The sequence below is a fragment of the Mesoplodon bidens genome, assembly GCF_964165515.1.
Source record: "Mesoplodon bidens genome assembly, chromosome: 3".
Taxonomy (NCBI): Eukaryota; Metazoa; Chordata; class Mammalia; order Artiodactyla; family Ziphiidae; genus Mesoplodon; species Mesoplodon bidens.
Window position 1 is genome coordinate 144110205 of NC_138178.1, and position 16812 is coordinate 144127016.

The 16812-nt window shown below is 51.9% G+C and overlaps 1 protein-coding gene across 3 annotated transcripts; it reads right to left on the reverse strand.

The window, feature by feature from the left end:
* Positions 1-610: 610 nt before the first annotated feature.
* On the reverse strand, positions 611-15941 carry TMEM229B (transmembrane protein 229B). Of its 3 annotated transcripts, none has more exons than XM_081227554.1 (2): positions 15854-15941; positions 611-4251 (listed from the first exon to the last, which is right to left on the reverse strand). In XM_081227554.1, the coding sequence occupies exon 2, from the start codon at positions 4231-4233 to the stop codon at positions 3730-3732; it is 504 nt and encodes a 167-aa protein (XP_081083680.1). In that variant the 5' UTR covers positions 4234-4251; positions 15854-15941; the 3' UTR covers positions 611-3729. The 3 variants fall into 3 exon arrangements, with proteins under 3 accessions (XP_081083680.1, XP_081083678.1, XP_081083679.1); XM_081227552.1 differs by lacking the exon at positions 15854-15941 and adding an exon at positions 10712-11027; XM_081227553.1 differs by lacking the exon at positions 15854-15941 and adding an exon at positions 8616-9445.
* Positions 15942-16812: the final 871 nt, after the last annotated feature.

The window sequence follows — 16812 nt, forward strand, 5'->3', positions numbered from 1 at the left end:
CCTGGAGGTAGGAAAGTAGGCAGGACCATGGTGGGGGGAGAGGAGGACAAGGGATGCTAGACAGAGCAGAGGTACACAGAGCAGGAAGGGATGACTCCCTGCAAATGTGCTTCTTGGGGAAAGCAGCACTGCCAGGAGGAGAGCAGAACTCTCTGCTTCTAAAAAGCATGACTTTCAAGGTAATGGGAAGTAAGGGGGTCTAGCCTTCCAGCTCTTTGGGGTACCCTCAGACTCCTTCCATGGGCCCTCCCGTCCCATGAGACATTGCAGGTCATGGCTGGCATTTTCAAGAGAAGCCCATCTCATGGGCAGATGCAGTAACCTATAGTCAACCTGGATACTGCCTGGGCCTCCCCATCTGCCGTACAGCCTGGTCCCAAAGTCAGGACTGGACCAGATTATGATGGGGAGTCGGGGGTCGGGTGGAGAATTCAGGTTACCAGAGATGGTCAGCACAGAGATCGTGGAAAGGACTGGTGGAGAATGCCACCTGCCCTCTCCACAGCATGGCCCCGTCCAGCATGCTTCAGGACAGTGTGATGCCAGAGTGTGAAGGGCCTGGCCTCCAGCAGCTCCTAGGGAAGGGGCTCCAAAACAGAAGAAACAGAGATGGGTCAGAGCCAGTCCTGGAACACAAACACCAGTATATTTTGTGTGCATGAATGTGAAAAGAAAGAGACAAAGAGACCAATGGAGACAGAGCAGGCAATGGGTGCACAAAGCAGGCAGGTATCCTTCTGAAGAGCTGCCACAGCTGGGAGACAGTCCCACCCGCCTCAAGGGCCCTTTTGTAGAGCAGGGACCTGCCGCTCCTCCAGGCCTGGGGTGGCCTCAGAGTGGAAGGTGCTCTCCCTGCCTTAGCCGTAAGTCCTCCAGGCCTGAGCCTCCCAATTTTCTGTGTCCCCTGTGGTGATGTCTGCATAGCCCAGAGCTCTATAAATACAGGTTCTCCTAACTGACCCACTCAGTGGCTGTCTCCCCAGGAGACCCATGCAGAAAGCGAGGGACCACGACAAAAGGACTTCATGGGCACTCCCTAGGTATTATTGCTGTGAATAAGCATAGACCATTTTGACTCACTGGCATCGGAGGGGACACAGCACAAGGGACAGGATGCCTAGCAGATGTCAGAAGCGATTCAACCATGCAGGGCAGCACATGGCAATCTGTGACTCAGAGATGCTGCCATGTCCTGTGGAGAGAGGCCCAGGACACCAGAGGTTCATAAAAAGTAAGCAGATTCTCTGCTTTGCAGGGCTGGGATTACTCCAAACTTTGAGTCCTTGGGCACTATGGGATTGGGGCCCTGAAGACACACAGATCCTGTGGTCAAGCTCCAGGTCATCACCTCCCTTTGCTAGGGGCTCTGTCCCCTACGAGGGAGAATAGGAGCCTCAGGGCACCTGGATGAAGCAGAAATACAATGCTCTGCACGTTGCCAGGCAGGCAGGTTTACTTGGGGACCTCTCGCACTTGGGAGTTTTTATAGGGCCCAGAGAGATAGTGCCAGGGAACAGACAGGGCAACCTCTGGAGCAGCCAGACCCAGCGGGCCACCCAAGGGCTTGCTCTGGCAGAGAATCATGGAGGCCTTGGGCTGGGAGACATCAACAAGCTGACCACCAGATTCTGTCGTGGAGGGGAGAACAAAGGTGAGTAGTGTGGTCTAAGGGGCTTAGAGGGGTAGTGGGGTCCAGGAGACTGAGATAACGTGGATGAAGGGGAAAAGACCGAGGAAACAATTACTCAGACAGAACCGGGAACCAGACACTATTCTTCCTCTGGAATCCCCTCCACCTGTAGATGGAAAGCAATTGACCCCCACTGGAAGGCTGAACCCCTAGAAGCCCCCAAGCCCTTGAATTGGGGCCACAGTAAAATCAAAGGTAGGGTTAACCCCTGCAGAATGTAGGTCGTGCCTGGACTGGAGGAGCCTGCCCAGGACATAGAGGCTGGGGATCGCCCTTCAAACTGTCCTGGACAGGGTCACTGCAGAACACAACCCTGCCAAAGGCAGAGTCTCCCAGCCTTTCTCCCAATCCAGGACACCACCCCTGCCCAGCCCCAGCATCCCCACCCTGGCCTGTGCCCTAGCTGGTGCTGTCTGCACAGTCTAGGTGGAGCAGTACAGCAAGAAGAGGAGATTCTCTCCACAGGTGGTATTATCACTTTTAATGTTCTATAAAAAGGGAAAGGCTGATTTCTACCTAAGAGTCATAGTGTGGTCAAGAAGAGACCATGTACCATGGGATAGGCTGCGTTCTGATGGACCCCTCCCCTCAGGGAGGGGGCAGAGCTGGAAGTGGGCTGGAGTTAGGATTTCACCTGTCTGCTGCCAGCAATGGACCGGTCACTCAGGAAGGCGGGGCAACCGAGATGACAATGCCCATGAGCACGGCAGGGTTAATACTGTTTAAGGAGCACGCTCAGTGGGTCAGCCTTTCTGGGAGGGCTGAGGAGGTTTTGCTGCAGGGCTGGGGCTATGGCAGAACCAGACCTGACCCATTCCCACTAAGGATGCTTCGAAGACCCTCCCAAAGCTGAAAGGCCCTCTCTTTCTCCCCCCCTCAGTCTCCATGACTCTCCACCACTGCATACCTGCTCCTCCACCACCTAGAAAGCTAGACTGCCCCGGCTGGTTTGAAAATAAACCAGTCAGGCACCTTTACCGCCCAACTTCCCCCCTTCACACTGATTTGTCTCTAGGTCCCCACTGTGGATCCATGGGGCCCAAGATGGCCTGACTGTGCGTTGGGGGTATCATTAGTTTTTAGCCACTGCAAGGAGGTGAGCACCAGGGGCCCTGCCACAACCCCCCAGACTGGGGCGGGTGGGGAGGCATAAGGGGGGACTTCTCAGGAATCGGGCCATCGACAATAGTGGAGGGAAGGCTGCAAGAGGGTTGGAGGGGTCTGCTCAGGGCTCTATCTCTGGCAGCTGCTGTGTTGCCTAGGGAGTTGTGGGTGGGGCAGGTGGGGTGCTTACATGGATAAAGGGGCTGCTAGTGGTAAAGACTTTGAAAATAAGAGAAAAGGGGGAAATGCTGCCGAACACACAGGGATTGAAACCTCCAAAAGCCCAAGGTTGGTGGGAATCCAGCACCAGGGGGGGAGCCCCCGAAGGCCAAGGGATCAGCGTGGGACCCTGGGGGAGGGGAAAGGAGCCAAGGGAAGACCTCCCAGCCCTTGCAGACCAGCACTCCTGCCCAGCAGCCTCCCGGCTGCCCAGTCTCTTCTTAGGCTGCAGCTCAGCAGGCCCCTGGGGGAGGTATTGGTTGCAAGCAAGCACCTGAATATTGCCTAATGGAACCAGCCAAAGCCCAACTAAACCAGGTGAGAGGGAGGCAGGTGGCCGCCGCAGCAGCCCAAAGCCTCCTCAGGCTTTGCCTCCCACCTTCTGCTCCATTCTCAGTGTCCCTTAGTCAGGACAGGGCCTGCTGCTTCCAAAGTCACCCACGTAGTCCCGTCCCTGTGTAGCCACAGGCCTCCCGCCCCTGAGCTGGGCTGAGATCCACGGACCCTACCCGAAGTGCCCCTGCCGCCTCCACGCCCCGCCCCCAAGGCCTGACCACGCCCCCAACGCCCGCCCACGGTGGCGGGAGCGGGGCATGGGGGCTCCGTGTGCCCTACGGGGCAGGGCTTGTGCTGTACAGAGGGGGCAACCCTACCAGCTTGGTACCCTTGTCCACAGGATCCATGAGAGCCCCCCAGCCCCCCACCGCTCCCCCGGCTCAGTCAGTCTTGACGTGGCCGTTGGCCAGGGCCAGGGGGCCGCTGGGCTCCCCGGGCTCGGCGTTCTTGTCAAAGCGGAGGCGGAGGGTGTTGCGGATGATGAATTGCTCCATGATGAGGGCCCCGCAGAACCAGGGCACGGCGTACTCCAGGGTGATGAGGCCCATGAAGTCAAAGTCGAACTGGGAGTAGTCCCAGGGGCAGGCGTTGAACTGGCGCAGGATGAAGCCGGTGGTGAACTCCCACAGGTAGGTCCAGAGCGTGTAGATGAGGCAGCGCACCAGCAGCGGGCAGCGGCCACGCAGGCGCAGGTACATGCGCTCCACGATGAGGATGGACGTGCCGTAGATGAAGAGCGCCCACACGCTCGTGACCCCCGGGAACTTCCAGTTAAAGTTCACCACGAATTCCCAGGCCGCCGTGAACATCACCTCGCAGAAGTAGCCATGGATGGCGTACAGGTACCAGCGGGACAGCGCCGTCAGGGGCTCGGCGGAAGCCATGGCGCTGACTGGGGCTGGCTGTTAGGGACACAAAGGAGACACAAGTGAGGGAGGAGGGGAGGGAGGAGGCCCCCAGACTTGCCCACCCCAAGTCTCTGGAGTGACCAGGCCGGAGGGGATTTCAAACCTGCCTCTACCTTTCTCTTTTAGTTACTCATCATACTCCTAACCCTATTCCATGTTCATTACTTTATTTCATATTCCTTACCTGAGCCAGGTAGGCATGAGAAACAAAAGGAGGAAAACAAACAGCCCCACTGGCTTCCTCTGAGAAACGCTACTCAAGTGCTACTTGGAGAGAGGTGTCTACTACACTCCCTATAATAACTTCTTAGGATGATTGGTAGTCAATGGAAAAGTACCCCCATTTCCAGTCTACTTGCTAATTTTTCACTAGGCCCACCCACTGGGGTCCCCATCTCTTCCCCCACTTCTTCTCAAACTCAAGTGAGTTCCACATCACTCATACTTCAAGTGAGCTCTTTCTAAGCAGCCCGTCACATGTGTCTTTTATGTGTGTGCATGTGAACATATACATAACATAAAAGTTACCATTTTAACTGTTTTAAAGTATACACTGAAGTGATATTAAGTACCTTCTCATTGTTGTGCAGCCATCACCACCATCCATCTCCAAAATGTTTTCATCATCCCAAACTGAAACTCTGAGCTCATTAAACACTATCTCCCCATCCCCTCTCCAGCCCGTGGCAACCACTATTCTACTTTGTCTCTATGAATTTGACAACTCTAGGTATCTCATTTAAGTGGAGTCATGCAGTATTTGTCCTGTTGTGACTGGCTTATGTCACTGAGCCTAACGTCTTCATGGTTCATCCATGTTGTGGCATGTGTCAGAATTTTCTTTCCTTTTTTTTTTTTTTTTTTTTGCGGTACGCAGACCTCTCACTGTTGTGGCCTCTCCCGTTGCGGAGCACAGGCTCTGGACGCGCAGTCTCAGCGGCTATGGCTCACAGGCCCAGCCGCTCCGCGGCATGTGGGATCTTCCTGGACCGGGACACGAACCCGTGTCCCCTGCATCGGCAGGCGGACTCTCAACCACTGCGCCACCAGGGAAGCCCCTCTTTCTTTTTTAAGGCTAAATAATATTCTACTGTGATCTACCTAGATATATTTTGTTTATCAATTCATCCATTATTGGGTGTTTCCACCTTTTGGCTATAGTGAATAATGCTGCTCTGAACATGGGTGTACAAATATCTGTTCGAGTCCCTGCTTTCAGTTCTTTTGGGTATTTACCCAGAAGTGGAATTGCTGGATCATATGGTAATTCTGTTTTTATTCTCTGAGGAGTGGCCTTGCTGTTTTCTACTGCAGCTGTACCGTATTACATTCGCACCAGCAATGCACAAGGGTTCCAATTTCTCCATATCCTTGCCAGCACTTATTTTCTGGTTTCGTGATGATGGCCATTCTAATGGGTGTGAAGTGGTTGCTTATTGTGGTCGCATTTGTTTTTAACTGCTCCATTAAGTGGGGTTTTGGTGTTTAGTTTCCATATTGAGAGGAAACCAGTGGAAACCTGACAGAGGAGAGAGTCCTCCCCTTTACTTCTCATTCCCTTCCGATGCTCTCTTTTAAACCCCACTGGCCTTCAAGGCCCCACCATGCTTCTCTGAAGACTGCCCTGGCCCTCCACCAGTGACTGTGTGGACCACTCATTTGACCCTTTACTCAATGCCACCCCTAGTTACTATCCAACCAGCCTGTGTACTCCTTGATGGCAGCAGCTGTCTCCTGGTCCTCTGTTCCATGGCCTTGGTACAGTCCTCCCCTGAGCAGGCGTTCTCTAAATGACACGTCATTTATGTGGAGGGTGGGGTGGGAGAGTTCAGGGTTATACCAAGAACGAGCAGGCAGGGCTTCCCTGGTGGCGCAGTGGTTGAGAGTCCGCCTGCCAATGCAGGGGACACGGGTTCGTGTCCCGGTCCGGGAAGATCCCACATGCCGCAGAGCAGCTGAGCCCGTGATCCATGGCCACTGAGCCTGTGCGTCCGGAGCCAGTGCTCCTCAACGGGAGAGGCCACAACAGTGAGAGGCCCGCGTACCGCAAAAAAAAAAAAAAAAAAAAAAAAAAACGGGCAGGCAGAGCAGGAGAACATGAACCCCAGCTCTGCCAGCTGCCAGTGGACTCCAGGCTGACACCTCTGGCAGTCGTCTCTCCGAGGTGGTAGAAAGAACAGAGGTTAACAAGATGACATTTGCAGTCTGCCCACCTGTCTGGGAATCCCAGCCTTACGTTTCAGCTAAAGCAGACCTAGTCACAATAATGCCTACCCATGCACATTGCTTGGTGGTCTTCCAATCACTTTCATTCACATTTTGTCATTGGTTCTTACTAAATTAAGACTCGCGTGACGGGCAGGTAGTTTGACTTCCATTTTTTAAGAGAGGTAGTTGAAGCTCAGAGAGAAGTCATTTGCCCCATATCCCAGGGCCACTGAATGGAAGAGGTGAGACTAGAATCCGTATCTTTTGATTTCAGCTTCAAAACTCATCATACTTCAGCCATCTCCTAGACATGCGTGCCTAATGTCACCCCCCTGCTCAAAAACATTCAGTGGTTCCCCATTTTCTAATGAAACGCTGCAGTGTCCTTGGCCTGGCATTCAAGACTCTCCCTGATCTCACTCCAATCTACTTTTTCAGCCTAATTCTCACAGTCCAGCTCTCCGCATCTTACCACCATCCCACCTATTGTGTTTTATGTGCCTTTCTCCTCTTGCCTCCACAAGTACAAACCCAGCTTACAGGTTACCTTCAGAACAAAATCTTTTTCATCCTCCCAACCACAAATCCTTTCTTCCTCCCCTGAATATCCACAGCAGGTACCGTCTCTCTTTGGTACAGATGATTTTGTTTCACTGTTGATAACTTTCAGTCCCCAGTCCCCAGCCAAACAGCTTTCCCGTGTTCTACACCTATTTACCCCACTCCTTCCCAAACACCTCCACCTAAGTGTCACATAGGCACCTCATGTTCCTTTCCCAAATCAAACTCATTATCTTCCCCCCCCAGTATCTCCTATGACCCCCATCTTTTTTCTTCTTTTTTTGTGGAAATTAGAACACTTTGCGCAAGGTTTTGGTCCACTCTTAGCTTCTTTTTTCTTTTTAACTTATGCAGTTAAAGGAGCACCCAGCACACAACTCGACACAGGGAGTGTGGGAGGACCGGCCGGTGATAGGAGCCCAGGCCTCTGGCCTCAGGCTCCAGCTCCCCTCGCTGCTCGGGCCACGGCACCGAACAGCAGCCCCTCAGGGCCCGGGAGGGTGAAGTGGGAAGGCGGTTCCAGCCCCAGCAGCTTTCCCGTCCCTACTGGTGCCCGACTGTCAGCGCATCTTGTCCCACACCTGTGGCTGGGAGGGGACCGCTTGTCCTCTGTCCAGCAGAAGGGCTGGTCACCTTCCCTTGCTGCGAGGCAAGTACGGAGGGCCTCCCGCTGGAGGTGCCGCCTCAGGCCAGGTCACCCAGGTCCACCTCAGGGATTGTATGACCCCCATCTTTTTTTTTTTTTTTAATGTTGCTTTCACAAAGGAGGTAAAGCCTGGGCTGTGTGTGTGTGTGTGTTTTTTAAAGAAGATGTTGGAGGTAGGAGTTTATTAATTTATTGATTTATTTTTGCTGTGTTGGGTCTTCATTTCTGTGCGAGGGCTTTCTCTAGTTGTGGCAAGCGGGGGGCCACTCTTCATCGCGGTGCGCGGGCGTCTCACTATCACGGCCTCTCTTGTTGCGGAGCACAGGCTCCAGACGCGCAGGCTCAGTAGTTGTGGCTCACAGGGCTAGTTGCTCCGTGGCATGTGGGCTCCTCCCAGACCAGGGCTCGAACCCGTGTCCCCTGCGTTAGCAGGCAGATTCTCAACCACTGCGCCACCAGGGAAGCCCTGACCCCCATCTTGATTAATGGTACCACCATGCACCCAGTTAGCAGAGAGAGGTCATTCTTGCTTCCTCTGCCACTTCCCCCCTTTAACCTGAACTCCCTGAAAGTAAGGACTTTGATTCAGCACCACATCCCCAGGTGCCTAGAATAGTGCCTTGCACACAGTAAGCATTCAGTTCAAGAGTGAAGACATTCTTGGGACTTCCCTGGTGGTCCAGTGGTTGAGTCAGTCTTGCTGTGCAGGGGACGCTGGTTCGATTCCTGGTCAGGCAACTAAGCCCATACGCGCAACGAAGAGCCCGTGCACCGCAACGAAAGATGCTGTGCGTGTCACAACTGAGACCCGACGCAGCCAATAAATAAAAATATATATATATATAAAGAATGAAGACATTCCTGTCACTCAGCAATTGCTACATAACAAATCATCCCCAAACTCAATGGCTTAAATAAACTCTCATTTATTATTACAACTCACGTGCCTATGGGTTGACAGATCTTGGCTGGCCTCAGTCACAAGGCTGTGAGTCATCTGGGGGCTCTGTCCTATGCTTGGCTGGGATGGTTCTGCTCCACTTGCCTCTTGTCCTTCTTCTGGGCCTAGTGGACTAGCCCTGGCAAGGTCTTCTCATGGCAAGGGTGGAGGCCCAAGAGCGAGCAACCCAACTGCACTGGTGCTTTTCAATACTAGTTAAGTTGTTAAGTCACACCCACTAACATCTTGTTGGCCCAAGCAAGTCACATGGCAAAGCCACCAAGTCAGCCATTAACTCCTATCCTTTCTACCTCTTAAACATCTTTGAAATCCATCTCTTCCTTGTCATTCCTCTTTCTCATTCCTGCTCTAGTTCAAGCCCCATCATCTCTCACCTGGATGACTCCAATAGTCTCCTACTTAGCCAGTCTCCCAGCCTTGCCTTGCTCCTTTCAATTTACTCATCACTACTGTGAAAGAGTGTATAGAAACAGCAATCTTTCTAAAATGCACATCCAATGTTTCTCCCCACTTAAAGCCCATTAGTGGATCTTTAACATCTACAGAGTAAGGCTCAACCTTACTAGGCATGACTGGCAAAGCCCATCGTGATCCACTTCTGCTTTGGAGCCTGTCCTCCAGATCTCTCCACTGCTGTTTTTGCTACTTGGGGTGCCCTTCCCCCACCCATGGCCTGCGAAGCCATCATCCTTCTTCAAGATCCAGCTCCTCTTCTGTGAAGACTTTCCTAAACACCTGCAACCCTGGAACTGACCACTGCCCTGTCCACCTCTGCACCCCGTTCACTTCTGTGATAACAGTTAGCATTCGTCTTTGCCATGATTCCTCTGGAGGCCAGCACTAGTAGCCACCTGATGAATGTTTAATACAACATTAAGAGAAAAAAGCAGGATTCAAAGTGGAATGCTGAGTATGATTTTGATTTTGCAAAGGCATACATACATGTAAATATACAAAAAATTTAGCCACAATCATCTCTAGATGGTGACATCATAAGTGATTTTTATTTCCATCTTTATACTTTTCTGTAGACTCTAAAATTTTTTTCTAACTAGTATGTATAACTTTTATAAAAATAATGGTATCTTAAAAACATTTGTTTTTGTTTGTTTGTTTGTTTTATTTTCTTTTTTTGGCCACGCAGCATGTGGGATCTTAGTTCCCCAACCAGGGATCGAACCCGCATCCCCTGCAGTGGAAGCACGGGGTCTCAACCCCTGGACCACCAGGGAAGTTCCTTAAAACTATTTGTTGAATGACTATATACTAATCATCTTAGTGCCTTGTATATAGAAGATGCTCAGTAAATTTGCCAGACAAATGAACTTAAGGAAACCTGAAGTTGTGTAAAATTAACACCCATTCTTCCCTCCTGAGCCATGCCCAACAACAAACCGTGACTCACAGGTGTGAATGGTGTGTAGGGTTAAGTGCAGGGGCTCCAGATCCTAACTGCCTGGGTTTGTGTTGTGGACGATAATACCCCCCACCTGTGGGATCTAGGGCACATTACCTGACCTCTCTGTCTCAGTTTCCTTATAAGTAAAGTGAAAATAAGAGTAACTACCTCTGAGGGTTACAGCGAGGATGAATGAGCTAAGAGATAGCCACTACTAGGGATACAGTAAATGCTCAAAAAAAGATGGCTTTCATTTCTGGCACAGGGCCAGGATTCCCGGTCAGCTTCTCCCTCCCACCTGTGGCAGGGTCTTTCTGCCCCTGTCCTCACTAGCAGCCGGGCAGCCTTCTGTGCCAAGCAAGTCAGGTCTTCACCTCCACCCAGAGCACTAACCCGGCAGCCAAGCTACCCATGAAAACAGTAATCACACATACAGCCCATGGAACAAAAACTCAGCTGAGGAGAATCGACGTGAGCTTCCAGCTCCCGTGTGGCTGAGGAGGTGTGATGAAAGGGGAGGGGTCTCAGAACCAACCCTGTGAGGGCCTCGCTTTAAAAGAAGTGTGAGTGAAAGGGCCAGCATCCCTGGCACAGTTTCTCAAGCTCTAGTTTTATGCTGAACTCCCAACAGGTTGCTAAGCTCTGCCCAGAAGAGAGCTTGGGCTCCAGGGAAACTCACAGAGGAGCGAGGAGGGGTCCGCAGTCCGAGGTGGGTGGACAGTGGTGGCCTGGAGACCCCTCTGCCTCCTGCCCGACTCAGGGTCCTCTGAACGCAGGTCTGTCCACCTGACAGGCACTCGTAGCCCTGGCCCCTCTGTCCCCCAGGATCCGGAGAAGGGACTTCTTCAGACGTGCTCTTCAGCAGCCTCATGTAACGGGTGGAGTCATCACTCTGGTCAGTCCCCTCCTTGGTGCTGCTTTTAAAACCCTACTCTCCTTGCCTCTTGGTCTGATCTTTTGGGGAGGCCAAGAATGGTTTCCCAGTCGGTTACAGATCAGAGGCTCCAGCCACGCCCACACCCCGGAGCAGGTGACTTGGAAGAGCTGGACGCCCAAACCCTATGGAGCAGAAGCAAGATTAAAGGAGTAGCTGTCAAAGGGAGAGAGGGCAAGTGCCGAACAGAAGAGAGGGTGTGGGGAGAGAGAACAGGGCGAGCCTGGAAGAACGCGGGTAGCTGGAGGGGAAGCATACCTAGGCGAGGTCAGGTCGTGTCTGAGGAGACCTGGACTGGTCCACGGAAGGTGAATGGGGAGAGCTGGCGGGGGCCAGGAGGCGGGGGTGAGGACAGGGACGGGGATGTGAGACAGTGTCGTCAGGTGGGATGGCAGCTCACACTGTGATGGGACAGATGCTAAAATTAAAGGCAGGCATTGGCCTGGGTGGATTTTCAGAACTCCACTCCCCAAACCCACTTCTAATAGTCACCGGAGCTGTGCCTGAACTTTGAGCTAGGACAGGCTCCCCTCCCGCTGCTGGGCCCAACAGCCTCCATCCCTGCCTGGCCTCCCCCAACCTGAGCCCGTTGCCCCAGACCCTTCCAGTACCTCCTTGTTCAGCCCTGGGATCGGAGCCCCGGATCTACCTGCATCAAGAGGAACCAGCAGTTCACGGGATGTTGCTTCTTTCTCCTGGTGACAGACATAACCATCCTGAGGACCAGGACATAAAGATGGGACAGCCCAGGAATGAAAACTCAGGGCGGAGTAGAGAGGAGAGCGTGGGCAAGACTGAAAGCAGAGAAAAGAACGTGCAGAGCAGTGGATGGTTTCACAAGCGGGATTTTAGGGAACAGCCCTCAGGTACGAGAGCCCTCATGTGTGATGAAAGAGGCAGGCACACGGAGTTCCAGCAAAGGGCCAGAGCCCAAGGAGAGTCATCAGGACAGGGCACTGCCCCTCTGAGGAGACAGGTGGGGGAGGGGGAGGGCTGGCTTTCAGAGCCCTGCTCCCTAGGAGTAGCTCACCTGCTGCTCTTGGAACCTGCTGAGCTATTCCTTAGGGTGACAGAGAGCAGAGTGGGCAGTTGAGAGGAGCGAAGAGAACGCCATAAAAGTCCAAGACAGGCTGGAGGCAAAACCAGATGGGATGATTGTTCTTGGTTTTGCCAAAAAAACCCACCTTATAGCATCTTAACTTCCTGGAACAACACGACAACTCTGGGAATTTTTGTCCAGAGGAGCATCTTGCTAGAAAATCAGGATTCCCCTTCTATGTAGACAGGCTGGGCAAGCCTTCCTCTTTCACCTCATTTACTTCCCAAATTTCACTCCCCATCCCCAGGCAACAAAACCATTACAGTTAATTAATACCACTGCTCTGGGGAGATGCACAGGCCTTCCAGGGGTCTCTGAGGACAAGGCATTGGGGGCACAGCTTGAGCAACCCTGAGTGCAGTCTCCTGGTGGGGTAGTGGAATTAATGAGGAGTGGGCGGTCGCCCTTACCTCTGGGTGCCAGATGCAAGCTGTGAAACAGTCCTGAGCTTCCCCTGTGGTCATCAGGTTGAGGGGGAGGAAAACATGGGCTTGCTTCAGGGCCAGAAGGGAAGCAAGTGGGGGAAGATACCTGGGGTCACTGGCTTGCCCAAATGCCATAGAGTTCCACCCTCTCTTGTCGTGGGCGCCCCCCCAGGAAAGCTCCCTGGGATGGTCCTCCTGCCACTTCCCAAGTCACAGTAATAATCAGGCACTCTTCTCAGTACTTTCCATGTATTAACTCAGATAATCTTCAAGCCCATTTCACAGATGGGGAATTTGAGGCAGAGAAAGGCTAGAAAATTAGCCTAAGTTCTTACAGCTCCACAAGGCAGAACTGGGATTCGAACCCAGCTCCAGAGCCTTCACTCCCAGTCAGCACATTGCACTGTTCTTGAGCCTGACTACAGGCTCCTTTGAGGGCACTACCGTTTTCTGAGTTTCTGCTTGTGGAAGGCTGAGATGGTATATGGAGAGACACAGGAAGCAAGAAGGATGTGAGCTGCTCGGTAGATCATCAGCGAAGCCCAGAACTGGTGTCAGAGCTCCTGAAGGCTCTCAGTCTGTTCTGAGAGACCAAGTTCTGTTCTGAAGCCACGTTCTGGCAGCATCCACACGAAGATCCTCCAGGGTCACGGCCGACCCTCACAGGACCATGGCAGCAGCCACCCCTTTGGACCTTAAGGCACGTGCCATTCAAAGACCTCTCACCAGAACACACATTACCCAGAGTCTCCCCGATGGCCAGCCTGCCCCAATGCTGCCGGGAATCTCAGACGCCCCAGCCCTGCCATGGAAATGCCAGCCAAGAGCAGTGGCCAGCGTGCAGGCTGCCCAGAGAAGCCCTGTGCCTGCAGCAGCAACAGCAGCCAGAGTTATCAGAAGCAACCAATCCGTGCAGGGCAGCAGGCCGCGGAGGATTTCAGACAGCCTCAGATGCTGAGCAAATCCCAACTGGCAGGTGCAGGGGGGGGCAAGTGGGCTTGGGGAACGGAGTCAGCCTGGCACCGAGGCTTACCAGGGCTCAGACAACAAAGGGCAGCCTGCGGGTGGGGACTGCAGGCTGGGGTTCCTGTGCGTTGCCAGCAGGACCCTTCCCAGACTTTACATGGCTGCCTCTCTGTTGTCATTCAGATCTCAGCTCAACCATCACCCCTCAGAGGAATCTCTGATCCAAAATAGCCTCCCCGTCACTCACATCATCCCATTTTAGTCATAGCGCTTTCACTTTCCAATATTTTGCTAGTTGTTCATTGTCTGTCTCCCCCAATTAGAGTGAAAGTTCCACAAGGGCAGGGCTCTGCCTTGTTCACTGCTGGGTAACTAGTGCCTAGAACAGTGCCTGGCAGTAAGACCCACTGATACCTGTGAACGAATGGATTGATGAATGAATGAATGGGCCCAAACAGGCGCAGGCCCTTAAACACTGATGAGAGCAGGTAGAAAGAGCTAAAGAGCTCAGCCTTTCTCTTCTCCTCTTCCTTGGGAAATATAGCCTTTAAATTTTTTTTTATCTAGCATTTTAAAATGTCTTTCTTTTTCCTGATTACAAAAATGACATTTGCTCACAGTTGAAATTTAAATACTGCAGAAAGGAATGACATAGAAAGCAAAAGTCCCCCATCATCCCACATCTTAGAGAAAATCACATTTAATGGTATGTTGTGTACTCATTGAGATTTAAGTTAGTTTTAAAAGAAACAAATCCATGCATCATAGAAAGAAAAGGCATTCATAATTCCAGCAAACTAGCAGCCATTATCATTTCCCCTTTGCGATCTTTTCTCATGTGTTTATTTTATAAGCTACCATAATGTACTTATCCTGTAACCTGACACTTTCACTCATTACATCATAATCATGTTTCCAAGTTGTCATATTTCCTATGTTCTCCTTATTATAATGGCTGTGTAATATTCCACCAAGTGGAAATCTATAATTTACTTAACCTAGCTGTTCAACAAAGGGAGAACAACTGTTTCCCATTTCTACTCTGACAATGACACCACAAGAACATCTTTTTCATGCCTGTAACAAGAGAATTCAGCCCTTTTCTTTGCTGGAACTATTTCCTAATGAAAGATTTCTTAATGAACAATTCTACAAGTGGTATCACTGAACAAAAGGGTACAACTGTTTTAAGGCTGACGGTGTAGGTTGTTCTGGGGAATTCTGTGTAATGTGGGGAATAGGTCTCCGTCTGAGTCACTGCGTTCCCACAGTGGCCTCCACGACCATCTCTCTACCCCCGACCCCACTCCCACAGTCCAGGCTCTCTCACACCACCCCGGCTATAAATCAACTCGATAACACACTTCCTGAAAGACCCTCCAATCACGAGCTGATTTTGCAAGCCTCGGTTGACTGAAAAATAGATTCTAGCCTTGAGTTTTAAACTCTCAACTAGCAGTGGAGTCAAGATCTATCTAAAGCTGAGAAATACCCGGTTACCCTTTCCCTCTCTGCAAACTCCTACGTAGAAGCTAAGGGCTCTGGGCTCCCAGGGACCAGTCCAACAGCTCCTAAAACTTGTCCAGTCAAGAGTGCAAACCCACCAGTGCTCCCTGCCCTGGTTTCTGGGGGAGCTCTCTGCCTGCTGGCTCCTGGTCCCACAGTGGGACTGTCTGCCCTCTTCAGACAGAACAGCCTTTAGGCCGGACAGCCTCTGGGGCTTGGGAGAGCAGACAACGGTCATTTTTTAAAGCGTCATCAAGGAAAAACCAGAGGCTGAGGCTGGAAAGAAAGGCTATGTGAGGACAGGTGCGACTCCCCAGCCAGGGGGCCCCTCGCCCTACATGCCGCTCCTCTGGACTGAAGAGGAGATGTGGCTGAAACATGGCAGAGGCAGCAGAGAACTTGCTCCTCTTGACGCCCTGGTGGCCACGTTTATGGCAGCTAAGGCACCACAAAGCCTTCACCATCCAGTGCCCTGGATGCTCTACCCAAGGCCACACAAAACACTCATGGCTTCTGGGCAGAGTCTGGAAGCCTAGGTGAGATCCAGTTCCTACTGCACAGAGGTAAAGCCCAGGGCCCAAAGCACCCATGAGCATACAGATAAGAAAGAGAATTGGGGAAGATGCCATCTCCTAAGCGCTGGGTGTCTCACATCACTCATGTCAGCCCATCTGGGTCTGACCCAGTTCTTAGAGGCCATGTGGCTATACAATGGCTTTAGCATATGACATGGCCTGAAACTGCTGGAAAACCCCCTCCCATTCCAGGACCATAGCCCTGTGACAGCCCCTTGGACCGGAAGCAGGCTCAGAACTGGAACCTTCAGGCCTGTGCCCATGCTGCTGAGGTAGGAAGGGCCACTGATCCCCTGGGAGCCAGTAACATACTCACTTATCACACCCTTGAGTGCGCGGCTCTGAACAGACATCAGGATCACTGTCCAGGAGTGTCCCGGGTTAACCTTTGTCCCGGTGCCTGGCTGGGCCTCGGTGCCATTCTCAACAGTGTGGGCAAGCATCAGCCCCAGGGCTCAGCTGATTCTCGGTTAGTGGATGGGTGGCTTCCATTTGTCCCTGGAATTAAAGAGGAGGAGTTCATTAGCTTAAACTGCCCCCAGCTCCGAGCCACCAGGCCAGCCAGAGAGGCAACCTCAAGGCAAACACAACTCCAGGCTCCAGGCTCAGCACCAGACACTCATCACACCCAGGCCATGGGGCCTCTCCTGGAGACTGCCACCTCCTCTCTGCCATCCTGCTTGCCCAGGTCTGGTTAATCCGGAGATGAGGGCCTGGAATGGATCCCAGGCAGTTCACATGGGGGCCAGGACTCGGCGCTTCTTGCGCCATGAGTGAATGTGTGCACACTTGTAAATCTGAGCAGGGATATAATTTTAGAATCCAGCTCCATTCTCAATTTAGATTCAAATTACACTCTCACCTTCCCCCTGTAGTGGGTACATCTGTTCTCAAGGTCAGTCAAGAACCTCACGGAAGACAGACGATGTAGAGCATTTGTTTTACCATTTGGGGAGCCAAGCACAACTACACGTGCAGAAACAAGCACACCAACAAAATGTGTGCTAAAACTCTCTACCCGCAATCCCACTACCCTCATATTTGTTTCATTTTATTATTTTATTATTATTGTCAAGACCCTTCCTATCAACGTCGGTAACTGACTACAAGCTGATATAAATCTGACTTTATAATGCCCCTTGCCACATACATATTTTTAATAGAGCCCTAAGACTTGACCATCTGATAGAGACTTCGACATTTTTTATTTTTGCTTTAATATGAAGGTGCTGAAGCTTCCCTGAAAATCCCTTGGATAAACTGTACCTTCTGCAC

Coding starts and splice junctions, on each gene's coding strand:
- TMEM229B (XM_081227552.1), bottom strand. CDS start 10,903: ATGAGGCTGCTGAAGAGCACGTCTGAAGAAGTCCCTTCTCCGGATCCT. Junction 4,252..10,711: donor GGACCCCTCCTCGCTCCTCT/GTGAGTTTCCCT, acceptor TGTCCCTAACAG/CCAGCCCCAGTCAGCGCCAT.